Source organism: Metarhizium album, assembly GCF_000804445.1.
Source record: "Metarhizium album ARSEF 1941 chromosome Unknown scaffold_24, whole genome shotgun sequence".
In the NCBI taxonomy this organism is placed as follows: Eukaryota; Fungi; Ascomycota; class Sordariomycetes; order Hypocreales; family Clavicipitaceae; genus Metarhizium; species Metarhizium album.
In genome coordinates this window covers 274179-297868 of record NW_024467598.1, presented here as the reverse complement: position 1 = coordinate 297868, position 23690 = coordinate 274179, and the positions used below count along the sequence as shown (strand labels likewise).

At 55.9% G+C, this 23690-nt stretch overlaps 10 protein-coding genes across 10 annotated transcripts; 6 read left to right on the top strand and 4 right to left on the bottom strand.

The window, feature by feature from the left end:
* Positions 1-155: 155 nt before the first annotated feature.
* On the top strand, positions 156-1499 carry MAM_06864 (glycine cleavage system T protein; the record flags this gene model as incomplete). The annotated part of the gene is made up of 1 exon (XM_040825662.1): positions 156-1499. The coding sequence occupies one exon, from the start codon at positions 156-158 to the stop codon at positions 1497-1499; it is 1344 nt and encodes a 447-aa protein (XP_040676426.1).
* A 974-nt stretch (positions 1500-2473) lies between these two features.
* Positions 2474-3522, bottom strand: MAM_06863 (DRAP deaminase; the record flags this gene model as incomplete). Its single annotated transcript, XM_040825661.1, has 2 exons — positions 2474-2963; positions 3002-3522. 2 exons carry the CDS (start codon positions 3520-3522, stop codon positions 2474-2476), a joined length of 1011 nt encoding a protein of 336 aa, XP_040676425.1.
* A 912-nt stretch (positions 3523-4434) lies between these two features.
* On the top strand, positions 4435-5148 carry MAM_06862 (uncharacterized protein; the record flags this gene model as incomplete). The annotated part of the gene is made up of 1 exon (XM_040825660.1): positions 4435-5148. One exon carries the CDS (start codon positions 4435-4437, stop codon positions 5146-5148), a length of 714 nt encoding a protein of 237 aa, XP_040676424.1.
* Positions 5149-10507: 5359 nt separating this feature from the next.
* On the top strand, positions 10508-12532 carry MAM_06861 (Endopolyphosphatase; the record flags this gene model as incomplete). Its single annotated transcript, XM_040825659.1, has 1 exon — positions 10508-12532. The coding sequence occupies one exon, from the start codon at positions 10508-10510 to the stop codon at positions 12530-12532; it is 2025 nt and encodes a 674-aa protein (XP_040676423.1).
* A 1096-nt stretch (positions 12533-13628) lies between these two features.
* Positions 13629-14973, top strand: MAM_06860 (pyridoxine kinase; the record flags this gene model as incomplete). Its single annotated transcript, XM_040825658.1, has 5 exons — positions 13629-13682; positions 13744-13754; positions 13849-13928; positions 13994-14324; positions 14394-14973. 5 exons carry the CDS (start codon positions 13629-13631, stop codon positions 14971-14973), a joined length of 1056 nt encoding a protein of 351 aa, XP_040676422.1.
* A 309-nt stretch (positions 14974-15282) lies between these two features.
* MAM_06859 (dUTP pyrophosphatase) lies at positions 15283-15936 on the bottom strand (the record flags this gene model as incomplete). The annotated part of the gene is made up of 1 exon (XM_040825657.1): positions 15283-15936. One exon carries the CDS (start codon positions 15934-15936, stop codon positions 15283-15285), a length of 654 nt encoding a protein of 217 aa, XP_040676421.1.
* A 523-nt stretch (positions 15937-16459) lies between these two features.
* Positions 16460-17803, top strand: MAM_06858 (uncharacterized protein; the record flags this gene model as incomplete). Its single annotated transcript, XM_040825656.1, has 1 exon — positions 16460-17803. One exon carries the CDS (start codon positions 16460-16462, stop codon positions 17801-17803), a length of 1344 nt encoding a protein of 447 aa, XP_040676420.1.
* Positions 17804-18070: 267 nt separating this feature from the next.
* On the bottom strand, positions 18071-19125 carry MAM_06857 (uncharacterized protein; the record flags this gene model as incomplete). Its single annotated transcript, XM_040825655.1, has 2 exons — positions 18071-18955; positions 19015-19125. 2 exons carry the CDS (start codon positions 19123-19125, stop codon positions 18071-18073), a joined length of 996 nt encoding a protein of 331 aa, XP_040676419.1.
* Positions 19126-20509: 1384 nt separating this feature from the next.
* MAM_06856 (PCBP-like protein) lies at positions 20510-22033 on the top strand (the record flags this gene model as incomplete). The annotated part of the gene is made up of 3 exons (XM_040825654.1): positions 20510-21007; positions 21079-21943; positions 22011-22033. 3 exons carry the CDS (start codon positions 20510-20512, stop codon positions 22031-22033), a joined length of 1386 nt encoding a protein of 461 aa, XP_040676418.1.
* Positions 22034-22633: 600 nt separating this feature from the next.
* MAM_06855 (Dimeric alpha-beta barrel) lies at positions 22634-23442 on the bottom strand (the record flags this gene model as incomplete). The annotated part of the gene is made up of 3 exons (XM_040825653.1): positions 22634-22660; positions 22733-22785; positions 22857-23442. The coding sequence occupies 3 exons, from the start codon at positions 23440-23442 to the stop codon at positions 22634-22636; spliced, it is 666 nt and encodes a 221-aa protein (XP_040676417.1).
* Positions 23443-23690: the final 248 nt, after the last annotated feature.

The following is a 23690-nucleotide window of genomic DNA, read 5'->3' as shown; positions in this document are numbered from 1 at the left end:
TCCGGCTCAGCTCCTGCTCAATTGAGAATTTCATCAGTCATCAGTCATCAAATTGGCTTGTCCGCCGGCATTGATGTCGCGATGCACATGTCTCTTCCAATCTCTGCTTGTTTCCATCCATTCCCCCCTCCCCCTCCCTCGCTGATTGACCGAAAATGAAGGGCTTTGGAAACGCCGTACGGGCTGCGCCCCGGATTCCGACTTCCCTCACCCGGTGCCGACTCAGCAACACGGCACACGGAGCGGCAACGATACCCGCGCTCAGGCCAAGGCAGCAGCGCGGCAACGTCCGATATGCCTCCGACACTGCCAACACACGTCTCAAGAAGACGCCCTTGTACGACCTGCACATTGCCCAGGGAGGCAAGATGGTGCCCTTTGCTGGCCACAGCATGCCTGTCCAGTACGCCAACGCCTCGCTAGCCGAGTCTCACCACTTTACTCGCAGCCATGCGTCGCTCTTTGACGTCAGCCACATGGTCCAGCACGTATTCAAGGGCCCCAATGCTGCCGCTTTTCTTGAGAAGTTGACGCCCTCTGGATGGAGCAACCAGGGTATGATGCAAAGCAAGCTGACCACGTTCCTGTGGCCCGGGACCGGTGGCATCGTCGACGACTCTGTCGTCACGCGGATAGGCGAGGACGAGTTCTACGTGGTAACTAATGGCGCATGCCTCGAAAAGGACTGCAAGTACCTGGACGAGGAGCTGGGCAAGTTTGGTGCCGGTGTTGAGTGGACCAGGCTGGACGGCTCCGGCCTCGTTGCTCTCCAGGGTCCGCAGGCCGCCGAGATTCTCCAAGAAGCCCTGGCAAGCAAGGTCAATCTGGATAAGCTGTATTTTGGCAACGCGATTTATGCCGACCTCAAGCTGGCCGATGGCAGCAAGACGCATCCCGTCTTGATTAGCCGCGGGGGCTACACCGGCGAGGATGGGTTCGAAATCTCCTTCAACGGTAAGCTGTATCCCGTCCTGGAGACGACGGGCCCTGCCGTCGAGTCTCTGCTCAGGATGGCTGGACCTGAGCGCCTGCAGCTCGCTGGCCTGGGTGCTCGCGACTCCCTCCGTCTGGAGGCGGGCATGTGTCTGTATGGCAACGACCTCGATGACACCACAACCCCCGTCGAGGCCGGTCTCGCCTGGGTCATTCCCAAGGACCGCCGCGCCACTGGCGGCTTCCACGGCGCCGAGGTGATCATCCCTCAATTGACCCCCAAGAGCAAGGGTGGTGCCGGCGTTGAGCGTCGACGTGTCGGTTTCGTCGTCCAAGGCGCCCCCGCTCGTGACGGCGCCGAGGTTCAGAGAGGCGGCGAGACTGTTGGCAACATCACCAGCGGCGTTCCTAGCCCTACTTTGGGTCAGAATATTGCCATGGGCTACGTCAAGGATGGTCTGCACAAGGCAGGCACTGAGCTGGACGTTGTGGTCCGTGGACGCAAGCGAAAGGGCATCGTCACCAAGATGCCCTTTGTGCCCACACGCTACCACAAGGCCGAGTAGAACGAGACGTGTTTCTTTGAATACAGAAGAAGTGTCTTGCAGCGTCGCGGGCGTAATGCAGTCAAGGAAGGGAGTATTATCTGGTCCCAATCTTGACATATGTGTTGATCTCAAGAAGTCGGATCGACAATGGTATCCATACCTTGCTACACCACCTAGATATGCCGTCCACCTCTGGCTGCTGCTATCCATCGACTGACTACTTTCCTCGCCAACGTTACCCACGCCTCAAACCTCATGTCGCCAAAAGCATCAATCTCCTCCCTCGACGCTTCATTCACTGGCCCCTCCCACTTCTCGCGATCCTCGTCGCTCCAGCCCCTACGTTGCCATCCGTCCAAAATCCGGCCAAGGCGCCTCCCTCCGCCGCCAACTCCCTCTCCAACATGGTCATCTTGGCTCTTTCGAACCCAGCATCCTCCATCGCCTTGGCTGCCACGCCCTCCTGCAAAAATTGCAACCCCGGAAGGGCCGTGTCCGGTGTAATGGGATGAATGGCCCTCTGTGCCCTGTGAATCATGGTTCCGAAGCCGAATCTTTTCCCCGTCACTTTTACCGCTAGCCCATCGTGTCATCTGTTCACGGAAGGTGGGAAGAGGTTGGAGCAGCAGGCTCGGCGTTTGGCCCCGTCAGCGGACCGGTTGATGAGCACCTGTGGTGGTGACGCGAGGTGTACGTGGCTGACAATGAAGCGTGCATGGCCGAGCGATACTTTTGGAATGGAGTTGATCTTCCCAAGCACTTGGCTCCGATGGATCACAGCGATGGGGTTTGTGTATTATTGCCATGCGGTCTCGCGTCCCGAGTGTGTTGGCGCTTGGGACTCTGGCGCGTCCAACTGTCACGGCGCCAATTCCGACGCGTTGCAGTGCGACATTGTACGCATGTCCCTGCTCGAGGGACCTTCGAGGAGCTCCCTGATTGTATTGTACCAAAGACGTTGTCGGTGCGGTAAAGGCAATGAAAACGGTCTGCTACATGCGTAGAAGCCGAGGTGTGTGTGGCCGAGGGCCGACTTCGGTGGTGAGTCGCGCAAGTGGCATCTTTCGCGTGCTTCTCCTCCCATCTTCCCATGTTGCGGTCTTCCCTGTCGTCCTGTGCTCTCTGCCCTCGCGGAGGCCCCTCGTCTTCTCTTGCATTTCCACAGACGGGCTCATCATGCCCGCACCAAGTCCAGCGTTGCAAGGGGGAAAGGAGAGCGCATCTCGTTTCAACCACGACACCACGGCCATGACACGAGTTCCCTGTGCCCATTCGGGCGCTCGCTCTTCCGCAGCTTCGGATGGAGCGCAAGGACGCCGGTCGTGGAGGCGGCCGAGAGCGCCGGAGCCCAGAGGCATCCGGGGTTCCGCGCACAAGAGCCACGCCAACGAAGCGTAGTCCTCGGAAGCCCTCGAGACGTGGTTTGGTCGGGGGGGCACGGCACCGTGAGAATCCAGAAACGAGAAACGAGAAACCCCTTGTCTGCTCAACGTCCGGCCAGGGAAGCATTCAAAATATACTCCTTCATGTCCTCTGTTATGCGGACCTCGATGCCGGCCTCTTGCAAGCGCCTCATCCCGTCGTCGCAGTGACAAGACGGCCCCGGCTGGCGAATGCCCACATACACGGCACGTATGACGTCCCTGAGGTTCAGGATTCGCTCGACGCACGCGGTGCTTCCGCCGCGTCTGCTGCTGCAGGGCTCCATGGTCGTGTAGAGCACCGTTCTTGCGGGCAGGACGTGGCGGATGTGACGCTCGGCATGGGCGGCCGGCAGCTCGTGTGCCAGGGCGACCTTGATGAAGCAGCACTGTTCGGCGTGCGTACTGCCCCCGTCGCCGATCGGGCCAGGAAGCTCCGTGGAGTAGCCTGTCGAGATGATTCGGCTCGTGTGGGCGTCAACGAGGACGGCACCGACGCGGAACTTGGTCCGGGCCGGCGGGCAGAGCAGGGCCTGCTTCACGGCGTACTCCATGAGACTGTGGTGGTCGTCTCTCGCGATCGCAGGATGGACCGCGGCTGCGTCTGGTGTTTGGGCCATTGTCGCGTCTCGGAAGGGAATGTCGAGGCCTCGAGTGTGCGGGTGCGTCGGAGACGGAGACGGCGACGGCCTCGCGGGCTGTGCGAGGTTGCGGATGCGGCCATCGTTTCGACAGAGTTGGAGCTGGACGCTTCTTTGAACCCATGCCTTGGCTGTTGCGTGCGACACAGACCCGTCAAGGTCGACGAATCCTGGGCGCCTGCTTGTTTGCCAGGCAGCTTTCGTTGACGGCGATTGGTCTTGGAGGGTGGACTCGCTGGCTCGTTTCCATCACGTCGGTACGACAGAATAGACACGGGAGGGATCGAACGCCTCCTGGAAATAATGAGGGCAAACGTGGCTCTGGTACACGAGGCGGCGTTGTCGATTGTCACGGATGATCGAGACTCGAGAGCTTGAAGCCGTCCACGGCCATGAAATGTTTGGGCTACAATCATCAACATCGCTATGAAACCGGTGGCCTAGTCTCAGGTGATTAATTATTCGACGCAAGATGGAAAATGTACCCGTGGTGACGGCCACCAGGCCCCAAACTTTTACGTCACCTCACCTTGCCGGCAATACGGCCCAAGAGTCGACAAACCAACACCAACCACTACCCGATTCTCCGAGACAGCCTCCGACTTCTCCCACATGGATTTGAACTACACCACAGTCATCCTTTTGACTTTTGAGCTGCAGCATCAAGCTCTGGGTGCGGAGGAGTGATGTGGCGTGGCCACCGCCACCGTGATATCATGCTGCCAGCCGCGTCGAGACCATGCCATCGACTCGGAGGTGACATGATGCATTGCGCCACTGTCGTACGGTAGTTGTGCACCCCTTCAATATTTAAAAGGACAGGGCTTCCACACGGGAAGGCGAGGCAAGCCTGCCGCCAACAGTTTCACAGCTTGTTCACAGACTTTGACAATGGATCCCACCACCAAGTCGGCATCTTATCAAGTCCCGGAACTTCTATTTCACACAATCCTCACGGTCATTGACTATAGTCACGACGCATCCGGAGCCAGCCGTACCACATTTGTGCTTGGAACGCACGGCACCTTGGAGGCGGCAAAGGCCTTTGCCGTCCAGTCTCTGGAGTCGGTCAACTTCAAGCCCGACGACTTCCAAAAGTACCATGTGAAGCACCTGGAACAAGAGACGCCCGGCAAGACGTGGATCCACGGTGACGGCGTTCTCGTCTTTGCCCGCTCCTTTGACGGCCAAGAGTTTCGCGTGAGCATCGACACCACGCCCAACAACGAGTCTCTCCACGCAAACACCCAAGACGGGGAGATGCGCCTTCCCGAGGGTGCAAAATTTTTGCACTACGTCGTCCAGACCATTATTGACTACAATGTCGACCGTAGCGGTAGCCTGCAGACGACAGAGATTCAAGGCGTCTATGTTCATCGTGCGGATGCCTGGACAGCCGCACACAAGTGTCTCGCCCCGGACGAGTTTGCTGAGTACGACTGTCGTGGAGACACCGAGTTTGTCGAAGCGTGGCCGTTTGGCGACAACGTCGCCGTTCATGCCGTCTCGGAGACGGGGCAGAACTACCTCATCGCGGTGAACACGCCGCCTCAGCATAGGCACGACATTAAGAGGCACGGTCGGAAGAAGTCTGCATCGGCATAACATGATTTCTTCAAGAGGGTGAGGTGGTTGGCGTGGTGGAAGACTGCTCAGAGACCAATTATTGACTATACTATGCTGACTCGCGTCCGACATGAGCATCGTCCTCGGGCTGAATCCGTCGCTGAGGGGGGTGAAAGACGATGTGCTTGAGACATGCACGTGGCTGGTTTCGGATCAAGTTTCAATCTGCTGTACGGAGTACGCGAATGAAAATGTATTCAGGTAGTGTTGTAGTCTGAATGTTTCCTTAATCCAGCTTAGCAAATTTCGCCGAGGCCATTCCTGTCCGCATATGGGAGAAGATGTCGCCCATTGGAAGTCACTCCATATCGATTAATACTCTCAGATCCCCAGTCTGGCCTGCCTGGCTGAGTTTCTTGTATGCCTCGTCTATCTGATCAAACTTGAACCCTATGTAAGAGTTAGCCCGGCGCACGATTGCGCTGGTTCCGACACAGACTGGAGGAGAAACCCACGATGTGTAACTAGCCGCGCAGCTCTTAGCTTGCCCGACCCTACCGTGTTCAGTAGCACAGGCGTTGATACCGTGTTTCGACCAGCCTTGTTGTTCGCGACGCCGGTCGACCGAGTTCTTTTGCCGTCTCCAGTCTCCTGGCATCTACATCAGGACAATGATCTTGGCTGGCGAGTACATCTGGATTCTGTGCCGTCATCACGCCGCCAAGAACGGTCGAACCGGGCTGGACTCTGCCGTTCTGCACACCACATTCAAGGCCCGTGGGGAAGACGTCACTGAGCATCACCCCGGCTGCATCGTCCGCTCCTTGGGCAATCTTGCCAAGACTAGCGTCCGCGTGCGAAATCCGGGCATACTGCGATAGAGTTGCCCAGGATCCAGCCGCCCGACGTGCAATGGGCTATGCATACCCCTGCGGCAGTATTCACAGCTTGAGATGCATGAGATGAGCACACGGTCTCCTGGCGTGGAGCGAGAAACGGAAGACCCTGTCGAGGACACTACCACAATGCCCTCATGGCCAAGGATTCGTCCAGGTTGGCAGGTTGCAACGTCGCCTCTTAGCATGTGTTGATCCGCACCACGGATGGTCGTCTGGGGGAGTCTCTTCGTGGGTCGTTCTTGTTGTCGTGACGGTCACTTGGAACAGCCTGTGCAACTTATGAAGGACCCTTGCAAGGAAACGGCCCCAGTCGTGACAGAAAATCGAAGCATCCTCCTCATCGTCTGCGGTTCCCAAGGTATGCTGCTGATATTGTAGGAATGGCGTCAGTGTCATACGATGGAGGCCAGTGGCGTGGCCCGTTGCGGCTTTGACGTCTTGTGGCACTGCCCCCAAAGTCAAAGACCCCTGGTGCCACGATTCCACGCTGTATATGATGAAGCGGCCATTGAACGTCGTTGAAGGTGGGCTACAGCCCCATTGTCAGGGTGGTGGTGGTGAGCTGCCGAGTGCCGAAAGCAGACAGAAGCAGACTGAAGCAGCAAGCGATGCAGTCGTATGATGGCGACCGTGTCCTCTTTGCTTGAGACGTTCCCGCCCGTCCGCAGCAGCCATCCGTATGTCTTCAGAGTGATGAGGCGGTGGGGGGTGGCTTTGTCTTCATCGAAGAGGAAGGCTACTGTGCGGATTCGTCTCGATCGAGGTGGCCGAGGAGAATGTTGGAATGTCGTTAGACCCTAACCCTAACACTCAGTTTTGGCCCATAACAAAAGTGGAGTTGGGCCCCAGCCTCTTCCAGCGGCAATGTTTGAAAACCGCGTCCAATTTTTCTACTCCTTCCTCCATCGCAACAGAATCCTCACGGCGTCAATTTCCAACGGCGCCAGGCCTTCTTCCTGAGTAGAATCGCCACAGATCGAGGAATCAATCGTTGCTAGACCAATACAGCCGCTCGTTTGAGGGTCGCCGTACGCAAATACCGTGACGGCTTCCCATGGTAATCGTGGCGACATTGCAGCAGCTTCGACGTCGACCATTAGCAACCTGCCTCGCTAAGAGGTTTTCTTTTCCAATAAGACTCGGCTCTTACTGAGTCATCTTTCATCGCCATCATGCAATTGGTCTCGTTCTTCTGTGTTCCATTCGTCGCACGTTCGTACGAGCGTCATGTCGGCGTCGGTTGACCGGCTTCTTCAATCTTCAGCAGCGGAACCCCCTAGTCATTGACCATGTCTGCAGTATCTGGAAGGGCAGTCCTCTGGTGAGCTTGGCCTCGAGAAGCCTCGCAGGGCTTCCCGTCTGCCACTTCCTTCAATATCCACGGCAGTTCGTACAAACAATGGCCCGGCTCGATGCATCGTCGTCTTACAGATTTTCGAAAATCAGCGTATAAGGGACACAGACGTCATATATGCTCTTGAATTACTTCGACATGGTCTGGTGTTTATATTCAGAACTTGCCCGCTTTTGGCTGGCCGAGCTTAAACTCTGTATATAGAGAACTTCATACAACAACCAAAGCTTTCTTGTGCAGCCCCGGCTTTTCCTTAACAGATTTCTGCCATTACCAGTCTCGGAGGCAAGTTTCAGTCAGGAAGTTCCTAGAGGGACCGCCCACAATCAGTCTGCCATTTCAGACCACGCCTTTTACTAAGTACCTACGGGCTCCTGCAAATCAACTAATATCAGTATACTGTTCATTTATCATCTGTGTGGACTTACACAGATGCGACCTCCACAGGTTGTTTCACAGCAAGCAGAACCGGCGGGACACCGGTTCTGCGGGCACGCAATGACACACTCGCTGGATGGCTAGTTGAGTTGTCAGACAGTATTGTTGCTCAATGAGTATTGGAAGCTCACCCGTCTACAAGCTGGAAATCGGCCTGCCAATCCGACTCCCGCGAGAATAGATATGACAATGGCAAGGGCTTTCATGATGACGACGAATATCAGATGATGTACGCAGGAACTGATCATACAACACTTGGCAGGACCTGCTTTCGGGGTAATATCATGTTTTTACAGCCCCCAACCTTAGGTAAGATTCCGCCGTCCTGGAATGCTTGCCTGACTTCTAACATGTCGTCGGACATCGGTCGAGACTGTACGCACCCATCGGTTGTCCGGAAGATGAGGCAGTACGTTTCACCCCCAACTGCTAACCATACTGAGAGGAGCGTGCCTTGCACAGAGGAAACATGGGGCAAATCTCGCGCTAGTCCATGGCCTCCTTGTCCTGACGGTAGTTCAACAGAACACCTAGAATCTCCGATCACCACTTATCGTCTGAGGAGATATAGTCGCCACGCGTCTTCTGACACTTGTGGCGTACGCTTTTCGCCCCAGACCTGTGACTTATCGAGCCTAGCATTCCAGTTTCGTAGCTCGTTCTCTCAGGACGGACGGATTCGATTCCAGTCTTATTTTCTTCCTCTGAAAACCTAAACTCAAAATGCATTAAGCAAATAGGGGCTCAAGAGAGTCATTCCGTCATTGCTGGAGCGGCCTGACGATGGCGACTCCATGAGAGATGTCAAAAGTCTGACCCAGGCCAAAGAAGTGGTTGCTCGTAAGCTCGTGTGCCAGGCATCCGCAACTTGCTGATGGTTACTTGATGAGGCGGATCGGACAGCAACCCTGCTGGAGTGAAGATATCCCGGTCCAGCAGAGAAGACAAAAGGAGAGCCGCCACCGCTCGACGTGGATCAATCTATGGCTGTCAGAGTGGCTATCAGGTTTAAAAAAGATGCAGCAATAGAGGTTCTTGGCCTGACATTCCTGATATCCAAGTTATAATCGTGTCCTCTTGGCTTGTTGGCTCTAGCAATGGACACAACATATGGGCGAATCAGGTAGTTACAAAGATTTCCTTGCCGGTTGAGCATGCATTAATTCTTAGGCTTAAAGTTGCAATGAGTACATTTCACACTGGGATCTGCGGACTTGACACTCTTATCAAACAAGTTCGGGTTTGGAAGAATGATGCAAGAAACCTACGCATATTCTTTGAAACACCCACGTGAGTATTGGTAGGGAGCAGATGGCCACCCACGGGACTTCGGGCTGTGAAACAGGATGGCCGGAATGCCGGTTCACGTCTCGCAACGGAAGTAAGCGTTGTCAGCGAGGGAGACGAAAGTATTCATCCGGGCTTCGGTTGTCTTACTAGGACCCTCGCCGATAGCGCAAAGTAGACGCCGCGACACCTGGTAGAAGCTGGGCGACGTCGAATGATGGCGTTGTCATCTGCCGCCACTTGACTCAAGGTGCGTGGTCAGACGAGCAGCAACACACCACCACGCAGTCGTTGATTGACCGCGCCATTCCGGCGTCGACCCATCAAGGTGTTGAAATGCCTTGTAATCCGGGGCTCGTGCCATGTGTCTGGTGAGGAAGTGGAAATGTCGACGGGAGAGTGAGAGAGCCACAGTCGAGGTGTGCCCGGCCATGCGTCCCTATTCGCCCTGGCGCAGTGGCGTCGGAGTGCGCAGGTTCGCACGACTCGAGGCCGTGCCATGACAGCACGTGCTGGCGGTGATGCCTGAAGATTGGTTCATCTGCGATCGGCACGTGGCCGGTGATGAAGGATGGAAAAGGGACACTGCCATGATTTTTGGAGAATTTTGACGGAGTCTTTGACGGGATGCCAATCGGTCTTGCAGAGGAAGATGGGCTTGAGCGGGAACTACTAAACTACTTCTCAAGTACCTAGGTACTTACTTAGTACTGACCTTAGAACCTAGGTACTTGAGTAGGTACGTAAGTGTGTGCTATGCTCTGTGTACTCTGTAATAAGGAACAAGTCAGTCGTCTCTCTCTGTCTCTCTCTGTCTGGGGCATGGGAGGCAAGTGGCATCCGGCTGCACTTGCCTCAGATCCTCTGCGTGAATAAACGTTGACGTCTCCTCTCCGTATCCTGTCTTGAACATCGTCACTCCATCGTGCCCCTCGGCTTCATTTCTTTCTTCGTGCAACCACACACAGCTGGGCCGCGCATACCGACCTTGTTACGTCGCCCTGAAAAGACCCGTGCAAGTCATAAGGCCAATTCGCCCGAGTAGGTGAATATCCTTGCCCATCACCGACGCAACAACCCATCTCTTGGGCCTTAGCCGAACCAGAAGATCAGGCGCTCGCTTTGGAGGGTTCGCCGCGACTCATGGATTCCCAGGTCATACGCATGCATGACCTCACCGCACAATCTTGACACGCTAGCTCGCACCCACGGAGTATTCCTACCTGTTTCGCACCTTTGCGCGACAGTCAATGAATGTTATAAAGCTGGTCGCTGGCATTCTTCTTCACCAGCTTCCATACGTGCTTGTGCGTCGTGCCAGACCCTTAGATCTGCGAACGCCCGTGGTGGTGGGCAGAGTTTTCCTCTTCTTTTTTTTCTTGTCAAATTCTGAAAGCACAGCCGTGTCTCGGCGCCTAGAATGCCTCGTCCAGCCTTTTGGCTGCAGGTTCAGACATTTCTGGCACTGGGCTATGGCGTCATTTCGTCGCCGATTTTGGACGACTCGTCCCAAAAGGTGTTTCCGCATGAAAAGTTGCAATCGCGCAAGCTGCACGGTCGGTTCCTGCATATAACAGGTTTGTTCCCGCTCCACCCCCTGAGGGCCAATATTGCCTTTCTTGGCCACCAGCATTTACTCACAAGACATTCAGATTTGCACCCTGATGAGTTCTACAAGCCTCACACATCTACCGAAGATGGTATCGCGTGCCATCGGGGCCGTGGCATGGCAGGAACCTATGGAGCAGAAAAGACAGATTGCGACTCGCCATTCTCCCTTGTAGACGCTACCTTACAATGGATACAGGAGAATATCAAGAACGACATTGACTTTGTAATATGGACGGGCGACTCGGCGCGACACGACAGCGATGAGGCGCATCCTCGGACAAACAAGGCTGTTCTCGATAGCAACAAGCTCGTTACTGATAAAATCATAAAGACTTTCAGCTCGTCCAAGGGGAAACTCGACGTTCCCATAATACCAACGTTTGGAAATAATGACTTCCTCCCCCACAACATCATGTATCCCGGCCCCAATCAATGGTTCGCAGCCTACGGGGAGATTTGGAATCGATTCATCCCGGAGGAGCAGCGTCATTCATTCCAATTCGGCGGCTGGTTTCATGTTGACGTCATCCCCGGGAAGCTTACCGTCTTCAGTCTCAACACAATGTACTTTTTTGACCGTAATGCTGCTGTGGATGGTTGCGCACTACCGTCCGAGCCCGGGTACAAGCACATGGAATGGCTGCGCGTGCAATTGGATCTTGTGCGACGGACTGGCGCCAAGGCCATACTCATGGGCCACGTTCCACCCGCGAGAACCAACAGCAAGCAGAATTGGGACGAAAGTTGCTGGCAGCGATATACCCTATGGCTTCAAAAGTACCGCGACGTGGTGGTCGCCTCGCTATTTGGCCATATGAATATTGATCATTTCCTTCTAAGCGACACAAAGAATATCGACTTGAATGTGGCAACGGACACGGCTTCGACGGCACGCAGTGTCAAGCGAGATTCAATCGACGAGTCTGATTTTTCAGTCCTAGGGAAAGACGGCTATCTCCAAGAGCTACGGGACATTTGGGGAGATATTCCTGGTTCGGCTACTAAGGTATTTGATGAGGAAGAGAGCCTTTCCGAGGTTGACACCGAAAAGAGAAAGAAGAAAAAGCACAGGAAGAAAAAGGAGGGTTTCAAGAAGATTGGAGGAAAGTATGCCGAACGATATCAACTTTCTTTCATCAGTCCCAGTGTGGTACCCAACTACTTTCCAACCATACGAGTATTCGAATACAATGTGACTGGGCTGGAAAATGTAGCTGTTTGGGAGGACAAGCGTGCAATTGAGAACGCACAGTCGACTGAAAATTTGGAGCTGCGATCTGTTGGCATTGGAAAGAGAGGGAAGGGGAAGCAAAAGCCCAAGGATCCGAACTTGATCATCCCAGACGACCCTCCCAAAGCAGCGCTACCTGGGCCAGCCTACTACCCACAACAGTTTACCTTGACAGGGTACACTCAATATTATGCCAACCTCACTCACATCAACAACGATGAGACTGGTCTGGACGAGGTTGAAGGATCAAAATGGCGTGATGGCAACCACGGTGACAAGAAACCGACACGCAAGCCAGCCCAACCACGCAAATTCCAATTCGAGGTCGAATATAGCACATTTGATGAAAAACGGTTCAGACTCAAAGACTTGACCGTCCGAAGTTATCTGCACCTGGCATACCGCATGAGCCAGCGCAGCAAAAAAAACAATGGCATTACAGAAGAGGAGGACGGCGTTGGGGACATAGGCGTGGATAAGAAGAAGAACAAGAAGAAGAGAAAGAAGAAGCACAAGAACAAGGAGACGAACAAAACCTGGCTTCGTTGGCTCAACTTTGCATTTGTTTCTGCCATTCCAGAAGAGGATTTGGAGCAGATTTAGGGAGATTTGGTTCGTGTTTGGTTTATTTCATGGCATGCACGGCGTTTGCAGCAACTTCAGGGAGCGGCCGCTTGGCTGGGATTTTGGATTTGAGCACTGGGTATGTGTATGTGTATATATGTATGTACGAGCTTTATGATGGATGGCCTGCGATGGTGATTATGACGAGATTGATAACGAAGCATGTTGACGCGTGAGGAACTGCCAATAGGCGTATGGCATGATTATTTGATGCGCGGACGGGCACATGGTAGCGTCTGAGCACGTCACATGAATTGAAGCTGCGGCGTCGTTGAGGCCAGGCAATGGATGGTTCGTCGTCACCTCTCCTCCGTCAAACAGATGCGGACGACGAACCTTGGCCACCGTGCCGCGGACCAGCTCCCATTCCTGTGGTGCCGTGCACCGAATGCCAAGCATTTGGCGCGGAGATTGATCTAGCGTTCGAGAGGGTGATGTTACAATGTCGTCAAACCGAGGCTGAGGCCGTGACGAGCAAGGCGGAGACGCCGAGGGTTCGTGGCCGAGGAGGCACGTTTAGTCATTTGGCCGGGCATGAATGAGGAGGTCTGGCGGCGCGCCTAGAATGAGCAAGTCGACACGGCGGGCGAAGGTTGTCCGGAGGGACGGAGTATGCACTCGCCGTATCGGCACCACATCACGGCATCAAGAACTGAGGGCGGCACAGTGCGCAGTAGATGCCCGTTGCGCGCGTCGAGAGGCATCACGTGGCGTGATTCAGGCGCAAACTGTCGGCCGCTGCTGCTGTAAGATTCAAAGTCGCGTCTCAGGACAGGAAGGAGTAGCCCACTTTACCGCACATGCACATGACAAATGCCTCTGGGCGCAAAGCCGTCTTTACTTGGGCAAGCCGCAAGACTCATCAGCAAGGAAACCAAGACACAGCAACAGCACTTTGGTCTTTTCGACAATCCTCATCTTTCTTGGGCCCCTAAATTGCACTTCTGCCCGGGTGCACCGTCTCTGCTGCTCTTTCTTGTATTTATACCGTCAAAACGGAACGCCAGACGCTTCCGGCCTGCTCGTTGGAACTTGGCGCACAGCTGCACGCACATTCACGCTTTGGTCTGGAAGCATGACGGCCTCTGCGCCTGCGCCGACCCCGAGGGTTCTCGCTGTGGCGAGCCATGTATGTATTCCATGACCGAGTGCTACCTGGGCATGGACACGGCTTGCTCACGAGTCGCTAGGTAGTATCCGGGTATGGCATGGCACCGCTTGCTGAGCTACTTGCTGTCGCATAAATCGCCAACTGCCACACTGCGAGGGACGAGCCTTCTGACATTGTCGTTTAGATATGTGGGGAATAAAATCGCCGTCTTCACCCTTCAGTCACTCGGCTACGACGTTGCTGCCCTAAACACCGTCCAGTTCAGTACGGATCATCCACCATCGCACCCCGTCCCGTCTTGACGTGGTCGGCTGGCTAATGCCATGTAGGCAACCACACCGGCTACGCGCGCTGGACGGGCACAAAGGTGTCGGCGCAAGAAATCACAGACTTGTACCGTGGTTTGCGCCAGTCGTATCTCGACGACTTTGACATGATGTTGTCGGGGTACATACCCGGCGCCGAGGCCGTGGTCGCGGTGGGCAGCATCGCCAAGGAGCTCAGGGAGAAGAACAAGGCGCAGCCCGGGAACTTCTTCTGGGTTCTTGACCCGGTCATGGGGGACAATGGTAAAATCTACGTCTCCGAGGATGTTGTTCCCGCTTACAAGGGCCTCATCGAGCATGCCGACTTGATTCTGCCGAATCAGTTTGAGGCTGAGTATGCTTTTGGCTTCAGTCTTTGTCGACGATTATTACCCAGTCTGTGCTGACACAATGTTGTTGGTAGGCTTTTGTCGGAGGTCCGGATTGCTGATGTGGAATCTCTCAAGACCGCCATCCAAGCTCTCCACGACAAGTACCACATTTCTCACGTCGTCATCACGTCGGTCAATTTTTCGTCACCAGGACAACCACCCTCGCACTTGTCTGTCATCGGCTCAAGCATGACATCAACCGGCAGAGCACGTCTCTTCAAAATCACGTTCCCCTCGATTGACTGCTACTTTTGCGGCACGGGCGATATGTTTGGCGCTCTCATCACGGCTCGGATGCGCGAGGCGGTTCAATCTGTCCCGGGACTGGTCAATCGCGCAGGTTGGTTGAGCGACGACACTGTGTCGGCGGCACAGTTGCCGCTGGCGCGAGCCGTCGAAAAGGTCCTGGCCAGCATGCATGAGGTGTTGACCAGGACGAGAGATGCTATGCCGGGCATCATTGAGAGAACGAGAGCGCGGCTGATGGAGGAGGAAAGGGTCAGTGGAAAGGGCGACCAGCAAATCAAGTCCAAAGGCTCCGAGTTGCAGTTGGTGCAGAATTTGGAATGTTTGAGGAGTCCCCGCGTACAGTTCAAGACGCAGCAAATATAAATTAGAGCTGGAACATGGTCAGAGGGGGCAGTAGTAAGTAGACCTAGGCTTGAATGTGTAACCAGCCATGACATGATTCGCAGATTTCATCTTGTCTGTCAGAAGGTAGGAATTGGGCGTGAGTTGTTTTTATTGTTGAAGTTGTTGATGCTAGCACTCTCAACGAGCTCGGCTTCAACGCCGCCACGTAAAGAAAGTCATGACGTGTCATCGTGGTGGATGAGCTGTTACTGGAGGCAGTCCCTCGCTCGCCTGGGGCTCGTTGACTGCGCATCAATATCAATTGCTCCCCTGCAATGAGTGGCATGATCAAGCGGCGGCGCCATTGGCAAACCCACCGGTGCTCCCGAAACCACCGGCTCCACGAAGACTCTCCTCCAGCTCCTCAACCTCGACAACCTCGGGGGTGCAGATGCGCTCAATGACCAGCTGGGCAACGCGGTCGCCCTCCTGGACGGCAAATTCGGCGTCGGAGTGGTTGAACAGCAGCACCTTGACCTGGCCCCTGTAGTCGGCGTCGATGACACCGGCGCCCGTGTCGATGAAGTGCTTGGCTGCTAGGCCCGAGCGGGGGGCGATGCGGCCGTCTTTTGACGAGCCCCGGCAATGATTAGTCCCTCCTGTGTGGAATGGTGCGTGGAGGAGAGGGAGGGAGGGAGGGAGGGAGGAGGGGACGGGCTCACAAGTCCCCGCGGGCACTGCGATGCTGATGTCTGTATCGACGAGGACCTTGCCGCGCGCAGGGACGACGGTGTCCTTGGCGGCGTATATGTCGTAGCCGGCGGCGAAGGCACTGCCGCGGGTGGGCAGGCGAGCCTTGTCGGAGAGCTTCTTGACTTGCAGTGGCGGGGGGCGGTCCATGGCGGAGAGGTCGGTCTTGACGCGCTTGGCTGGCGGTGACGTGGTTGCGGTTGCGGTTGCGGCTGAGGTTGAGGCTGCAAGGGTTTCGGGGGCGGCGGACATTGTTGGGATCGTTTGCGGTCGTTTGCGGTGCGTGCCTGGTGGGATGTCCAAGGAGAAGGGAAGAGAAGGGGAGGAGTGGCTGGTCGTTGGATGGATTTTGCCTCCGCGCGCGACGGGGGGGGGGCAATTGAAGCTTTATTCTCTATGGAGACGCGATTTCCGCGCAGGCGAAACGCGTGCCGCGCCGCAGCTGGGATGTCAGGACGGAATTGGCCAATCAGGTCGTGGTGGGTTTCCATGTCCGCATTGTCGGAACCTGCAAAATAGCCGCGAGCGAGTCCGGCCTCCACAATCCGCTGGGTCCTGAGACACACCCCTGGTCAAGACGGAGTTATAGAAGGCAGAAAAAAAAAATTAATAAATAGTCAATATGAGAAAAGAAAAGAAAAACAAAAAACTCAACTCTCCAAGTCATCCGCAGATCTGGTCCGTCCTGGCGACTCACAGCTTCAACTCGTCAAGCTGCATCGACGTTCGCCCGAGGTCACCCAGCTGCAATTGACTTGCACACCCGTCTGCGGCCATGGCTCTCACGATTCCGACGCCAGAGGAACCCTTGGAGTCGGTCCCCTTCCTCGGAGACCGTATGGACTGGCCAGCCTGGTTCAGCGACGTTGCGGCCATCTCAAAAGCCTTGGGCATCTGGAGATACGTCGATCCTGACGGCGGAGACTGCAGCCTGAGCGAGCCCGCGAAGCCTGCCGTCCCGACACGGCCCCAGTTCAAGCAGCAGTTCCCGGCAAGAGAGCAATACGAGACGGACAAGGTGTACGAACTGCGGGTTGAGCAGGAGAGGCATGCCCAGTCTCTCGCCGCAAGAGAGTACGACGTCCTGTGCGAGCAATACCGCATGGACACCGCCGAATACCTGAGCAATCTTGCTTGCTACACCGCCGCCAAACATGACCTGCAAAGGCTGCACCGGATCATCTACCGAAGCATCCCCGAGAGATACCGCGCCTACCTGCAGCTGGATGGGGCAGAGACGCCCCGGGACATGGTCCTGTGTCTGCGGTCGAGAATCCGCCCTTGTTCGGACAAAGAAAGAGCGCCCATCGCCCAGCGACAGCTGGACGCCAAGTTGAACGCCCAGCCCACGGACGACAAGGGGGCCTTCATCGACGCCGTTGCCCTGGCCGCCGTCGAGCTGCAGCGCCTCAAGCCGTCTGCGTTTGACGACGAGACGGCGGCCAAGGACCTGATCAGATCCCTGCAGACGCTCGACAAGCCCTTTGCCGATGCGTGGTCTCGCAGCCGCGACGGGGCGTCGGGGGGACGGGCCTCCGCCACGGTGCTGGACCTCGTCGAGGAATTCAGGTACAAGATGCGCATGCGGGACGACAAGTCGTACCTCGAGGAACTTGCTGGTGTCGGCGTCAGACCCGCCGAGGACAAGACGCCCGACCCTGCCGTCCCAAACCACTCGGCCCAGCAGAACGGAGTCGACCCGGCGAAGCCGCCCAAGAAGGCAAAGAAGGCCACGGAAGACGCGGCCGTCGCACAAGAGCAGCAGCCCAAGGTCAAGAAGAACGACAGGGAGGCTCCGCTTCCCGAGAAGCCGTCGTCCAAGTTTAAGAGGAAGGGCGAGACGAACGGCGCCCTGGCCATGCAAATCTGCCCCGGGTGCCAGATGAGACATCTCATCCGAGCCGACGCCTGGTGGGAGAGCTGTTACGTGTACTACGAACTCGGCGGGCTTGGTAATGTGCCGGAACACTTCACCATCAGCGCGAAAAGGCTCGACATGGCTTGCTCTCGGCTGAGGGACTTCCCCGACGAGCTTAATCGGGCACAGGAATGGGCGAAGAAGAGGGCCGCACCTAATGGCGCAAAGGTGCCAGAGACTGCAGAGTTCAATCTGTGGTAAAGTCGTTGGCTTCACACGTAGGCGGAGCGAACGAGGGGCCAATCTGACAAGAGGAACACCTACAGAGCTGAGGTGTATTGGTGTATTGCCTGCGTCTTGGGATACGTGGCCTCCGAGGGTTGGGGGGGAGACAGCGCTTGAGCGATTGTGTAGTCACAGTCTTACCTGGTGATTGTGCGCACGCAGGGGTGTACTGGCCGCAGAAGGCGTTGATGCTTGATTGCTTGCTGTTGTATATTCACCACATGTAGAGTAGATATGGCCGTCTTAGTTTTCCAAGTCTCTCCCAAAATCAATCAGCCGCAGCCTGTTGGCGTCCTTGGGATGGAACTGCGCAACCTTGCTCCTGACCAAGAACCTCGCCGCGGCCGACTCCCGTTCCAGCACCACGTACGAGGCGGAATTATCCCCCTTTGCCTGGACCAACCTGTTGGACAACTCCTCGGTCAACTCGCGCATCTCCCTCCCCGCCGCCTGGATCTCCTCCTCCCCGTCCACTCTGCCGCGACCGCCGCCGCCGCCACTGGTCCTCCCCGCCGCCGCTCCCCAAATCTCGTCTATCCTCCTCTGTCGCTTGTCCCCCTCCCCGGCCTTGGGCCTCTTCGGCTTCCCCTGGGCGTTGAACCCGGCCGCCAACTCGTCCGGGTCGACCTCTGTAATGTCCCCGACCACGGGGCCGCCCAGCTCCTCGGCCGCCAGCATGGGAGCGAGCTGGTTGTCGATAAAGTCCAGCAGCGCCCTCATCAGCTGTTTCCGCTCCCGGTCGTACGTCTTGGTCCTGGCGCGCAGCTCGTCCATCTTTTCGCGGGCGCTGTCCTCGGGCCTCATCTCCGTCTTGGCGGCGAGTTCCTGCCGCAGGGCTGCGATCCGCGACGTGAGCGCGTCCGTGAGGAGGTGCTGGTCCTTGAGGTTGGCGCGGTCGGACTCGAGCTGCTTGCGTTCACGGTCCGCCTCGGCGGCGCGGGCCTCCAGGTAGGCCCTCGATTCGGTGATGGTGGTGTGCGCGCGGCGGAGGGCGAGGAGCGCGGGCAGGACGGAGCCGGCGAACGGGAGGAAGGGCTCCGAGGCGGTGTTGACGGTCGTCAGGGCCGTCTTGATAACCGCGGCCTGGTCCTCTGCTGAGAGGGGGGCTTCTGTCTGCGCGGCGCGTATCTGTTCTCCGTGTCAGGGAACAGAACAGCGGGCATGGACGCGGTCCGGGGCCGACTCACCTTTTCGAGCTCGGCTTGGTGGTCGCGCACCTTGCGCTGCAGCTCTCGCACGGTGAAGTCGAGGTTTGCCGCGTAGACGTCGGCCTCGGTGGCCCGCGAGCTCTCGTCCATTGTTTGTCGGTCGAGTGGTGTGCAGGACGCGGGTGGCAAATTTGACGAGCGAGCGGAAGCGGGAAGCGTGCGGGGGCATCAATCACTGCGGCGCATGTACGAGGCGAGACGACATGCGTGTCCGCGACAGAGCAGAGTAGGTTTACTCTCGACTCGGTAGGTCAAGGTGAGGATGCATCACACAGAGTTCAATGTGGAGGCTCGGCTCATGCGAGGCCCCGGACGATGTGCAGCGGCGCCGTGGCCAAGCTCATGGCTCATGCCGGCGACCCCGTAACGTTAGTTATTTCGACTTTCAAGGCCATGTCAATCAGGTCCGAAAATCGTTGGCTTCCTTTTCAATCCATTTCATCCGCTGCTCTACCGCCGGTGCAACCACACCACCCACCCGGCTCGGCTGCCACGTGACACGTCACACAGCTGAACTCACCCTCCACAATCACGTGGTTTTCGTCCTCCCCTTCTTCTCCACTCCGGCCGACTTTCTTCATCCCCCCAAACTCCTCGCGAACACGCCTCCAGAGTCACGTCGGGCTACCATCACATTCTCACTCGGCAAAGAGAGCTTTTCGTCTTTGAGATCCGTCTTTTTCGGCTCCGACCGCACTGCTCCATCCGGGCCCCTGGCTCACACTGGCTGGCGCGTTTTCGGTCCCCCTGGCGCTCTCGGTTTCCCTCTCCGCCGGTTCAGCCCATCCGCACCCACCACCATTCGCCTCGCGATATCATTTGTCTGGTCATCAACCTCGACGTCTGGCCAGCAAAGGTTTGGTCCGAGTTTAATGCTTGCCTCTTCCTTGTTCTACTTGCGAAATCGTCTTGAGTCCCAATAGCCGATCGCTTCACTTCCTCACTTCGTCCTTCTACCAGCCAAAGCAACCTTCACCATCGCACCTCCCTACTCTTTGTCCTACACCATCACCTGGGAGTATTTCACCAAACGAAAGCCCTGGCGTTTCGGCACCCTTCATTTTCACATTTGCAGATCAATCACCAGCAGGAACACCACCACCAAAAAAATCACGCCTACCAATATCCTGAACCCGTTTTTTCACTTTTTGGCCTGCGCCCTCAGTCCTCGTCCTCGTCCACGCCCTCGCCCTCGCCCTCGTGACACTAGCCAGAATATCCAGTCACATCACGAGCATTGCAGAAATTTTCCGACCCCAGCGATCCTCGTCACTACACCAGCACGTTTTCCTTTCGAAAACCCCTGAGTGTAGATAAAAGACGTTAAATATAACAGGGAGATCTTGAACAGTCTCCCATTATTTACCATTTTCAAAAAAAAAAAAGGGAAGAAGGAAAAAAATCCCAGTCCCGCTCAGTATTCCCGGGTGTTTGTGATATCTTACATCAGCCAATTTAAACAAAGGAGAAGAAAATGTCTGCCTCACCACCCCAACCAACCTCGACGAAACGTCCTCTAGAGGAGGCTTCCTCACCGTCTCGTGCCACAGACCAGCCCGACGCGAAGCGCCCAGCACTGGACAAGGTCATCAAGAACGATGAAGAGGCGGAGGCTAGCGAGTCCACCATTGATGTCGCCGACAAGAATGGAGATGAGGATGGCAGCAAGTCAGATCAGCCCGATGTCCCTGTAACAGACGGAGGCAGCGACATAAAGGCCGCTGATACATCCAATGCCACGGCATCGAGCGACAATGCAGCAAATTCTGCAGCTGCCCACGACGAGACATCTTGGATTCACATTCGAGCCGTCATCTCGAGTCCGGAAGCTGCCACAATCATTGGTAAAGGCGGCGAGAACGTGTCTAACATTAGGAAAATGTCGAATGCGAAATGCACCGTCAGCGATTATCAAAAGGGTGCTGTTGAGCGGATCCTGACAGTCAGCGGAATAGTAGACGCTGTTGCCAAGGTAAGGCCAACCTAAAGCTTCTGTTGTTCGCGCCTCGATTGCACCCAGCTGACATGCCCTCCCCCTCTCAGGCTTTTGGCTTGATTATTCGCACGCTGAACAATGAGCCGCTTGGTGAGGCTTCCACCGCTTCTTCCAAGACGTATCCTTTGCGTCTTCTGATCCCTCACATTCTTATTGGCTCCATCATTGGTAAGGGTGGCGCCAGGATCCGTGAGATCCAGGAAGCTTCGGGTGCCCGGCTCAATGCCTCTGACTCCTGCCTCCCCATGTCGAGCGAGCGATCCCTGGTTGTGATGGGCGTCGCAGATGCCGTCCACATCGCCACGTACTACGTTGGAAGCACGCTTCTGGAGCAGCTCAACGAACGCTTCGGTGGCCCAGCCGCTTCCGCGTATGCCACTCGTAGCGGTGCCCCGGCAGGTTCCATCCCTGGCGGCATGCAAGTCGTCCCTTACTCGCCTCAGCCAGCTTCTGGTCATTATGGACGACCAGAGAACTACGGCCGCCACCAGGATCGGCGGGCTCACAACATGGCTCCGGCCGCTTACCCTCCGCATTACCCGCATAATGCTGCCCCTCCCAATCCCGCCATGCCCATGTATGGAGGTCAACAAGCCGCCTACGGGGGTGCTCCTCACGCCCCGCAGCATATGCCTCCTCATGTTGGTCCCCAGCCTCACGGCGGCCCTCAGGGACAGCCCATGCAGCATGGCATGCCTGGCGGCCCTCTCACGCAGCAAATCTACATTCCCAACGACATGGTCGGCGCTATCATTGGCAAGGGTGGCCAGAAGATTAACGAAATTCGACAGATCAGTGGTAGTGTCATCAAGATCAATGAACCCCAAGACAACAGCAACGAGCGACTGGTCACCATCACCGGCACCGAGGAGTGCAACCGTATGGCCTTGTACATGCTCTACTCAAGACTCGGTATGGACCTTAATCCCTACCAACCTCCTTCCTCTCATGGTGCAGTATTTCTAACTTTTGGTTCCAGAATCGGAGAAGCACCGAGTATGATTACCGAATTGATGGCAAGTTTAGCATGTACCCGCTTAGTCTATGTGCGCCTTGTAAATGACTCGGGGTGCGACTCGATCGGACGGGCGGCATCACAGGAATAGTGGTGGTTCGCAAGGGCATATTTATTCCACAGGCAGGGACGTAGGAGGTCAGAGAGCACGTTGATCGGGTGGCCAAAAAAAGAAAAGAAAAGAAATAAAGAAAAAACCCTTGTGGAGTTTACGGGTTGTGAGTGAATGGGGCTGCACTGAAGTATTTGTTTTCAATAGCGCAGGCAAAATCTATTCCGGTTTCCATTGCGTCATCATCGTATGGGAGTTTTCCGGCAAAAAGGGTCCAACAGCTGCACTCTCTGGCGATGCGCAGGATTTGTGGTGCAGATGGTGTGATGAGCGACTGCTGCGGCCGACAACAGACAGGTATCTTCAAGGCACAGTCATAGAGGGAGGGGGCATGAGGCTAGGCTGGCAGACAGCCCTAGCCTATTTATTGTTCAATTTCAACGCTACTATCCAGGACGGTATCCAACAAAGGGGCGTGGCCGGTTGATGATTGAGAATGGAAAACAAGAATATCCAAGACGCTGCCACCCGCGAATCAAAGTCGGTTTAGTTTGACGTGGTACTGCGAGAAGAACTAGTTAGTTGAAGCGACATCTCGGCCTTCACGGTGACCGTATACGAGGAAGCAACGTACCATGTCGACTGATCTTCTCTCCTCCCTCGTATAGTGAATATTTTTGTCGATGACTGGATATTATGTAAGCGTTCCGTTCACGCTGTTCACGTCAGGCAGGGGGGTTTGAAGCGCAGCAGCTCACCTTTGCCCTCGCCACGCTCGGCTAGATGCGCCTCTTTGCTGTCCCAGCCGAGCATCATGCTCACAGTCGTCCCCTCGGGGACGTTTGGAGAGTCATGCATGAGGACGTCATACTGACCGTAGAATGAGCCGTGGTGGCCTGGAAGATTCGCAGCGTCGACATTGTCCGCAAACGGTTTCATTCGCATCTCGAGCCAGGAATCGGACGTGCCGTAGGCCGTGAAGACCTCTGTGCAGGGAGCATTCAATGTGGCACTTAGACTTCCACGGACCAAAGCTTTCCAGAAAATGTACGTCTCCACTACGGCGCGGAACGAAGCGATCCAATTTGTAAAACTGGGCGATGCGAGAAATGCGTCGTGCGCTGCCAGAGACGCCCAGCGAATGATCCAAGTCCACGTTCCAGGACGTTCGATTTGCTGGCCAAAATACGTGGACGATACGCCGGGAACGGCCTGGAGCTGTCTGCAGACGTCGCGAAATGATAGAGGCAGTTCGGACCCCTGCTGAAGGGACGGTTTGAATTTTAAAGTAGCGATTTGAACAAGCTCCGAATAGGTCGTTTTTTGTTTTATAATATGATTCATTTTCAACAAGAGGCGAGTCACAGTGAGTACGGCTTGGGGATATGGACGTATGCGAGGCCCGTCGTCGACAGGGGGGTTGTTTGTTCGCAAAGGGAAGGAGGCGATTCGAGGCGTCTATGGTGACAACTGTAGACTGTAGTATCGAGATGGAGAATTATGCCGCGAGAAGTGAGACCAAGGGGACGAGCAATCAATGGATATGGCTTCGTAAAAAAAGAAAAAATAAGAAAAGGGATAGTGAGGAGGAG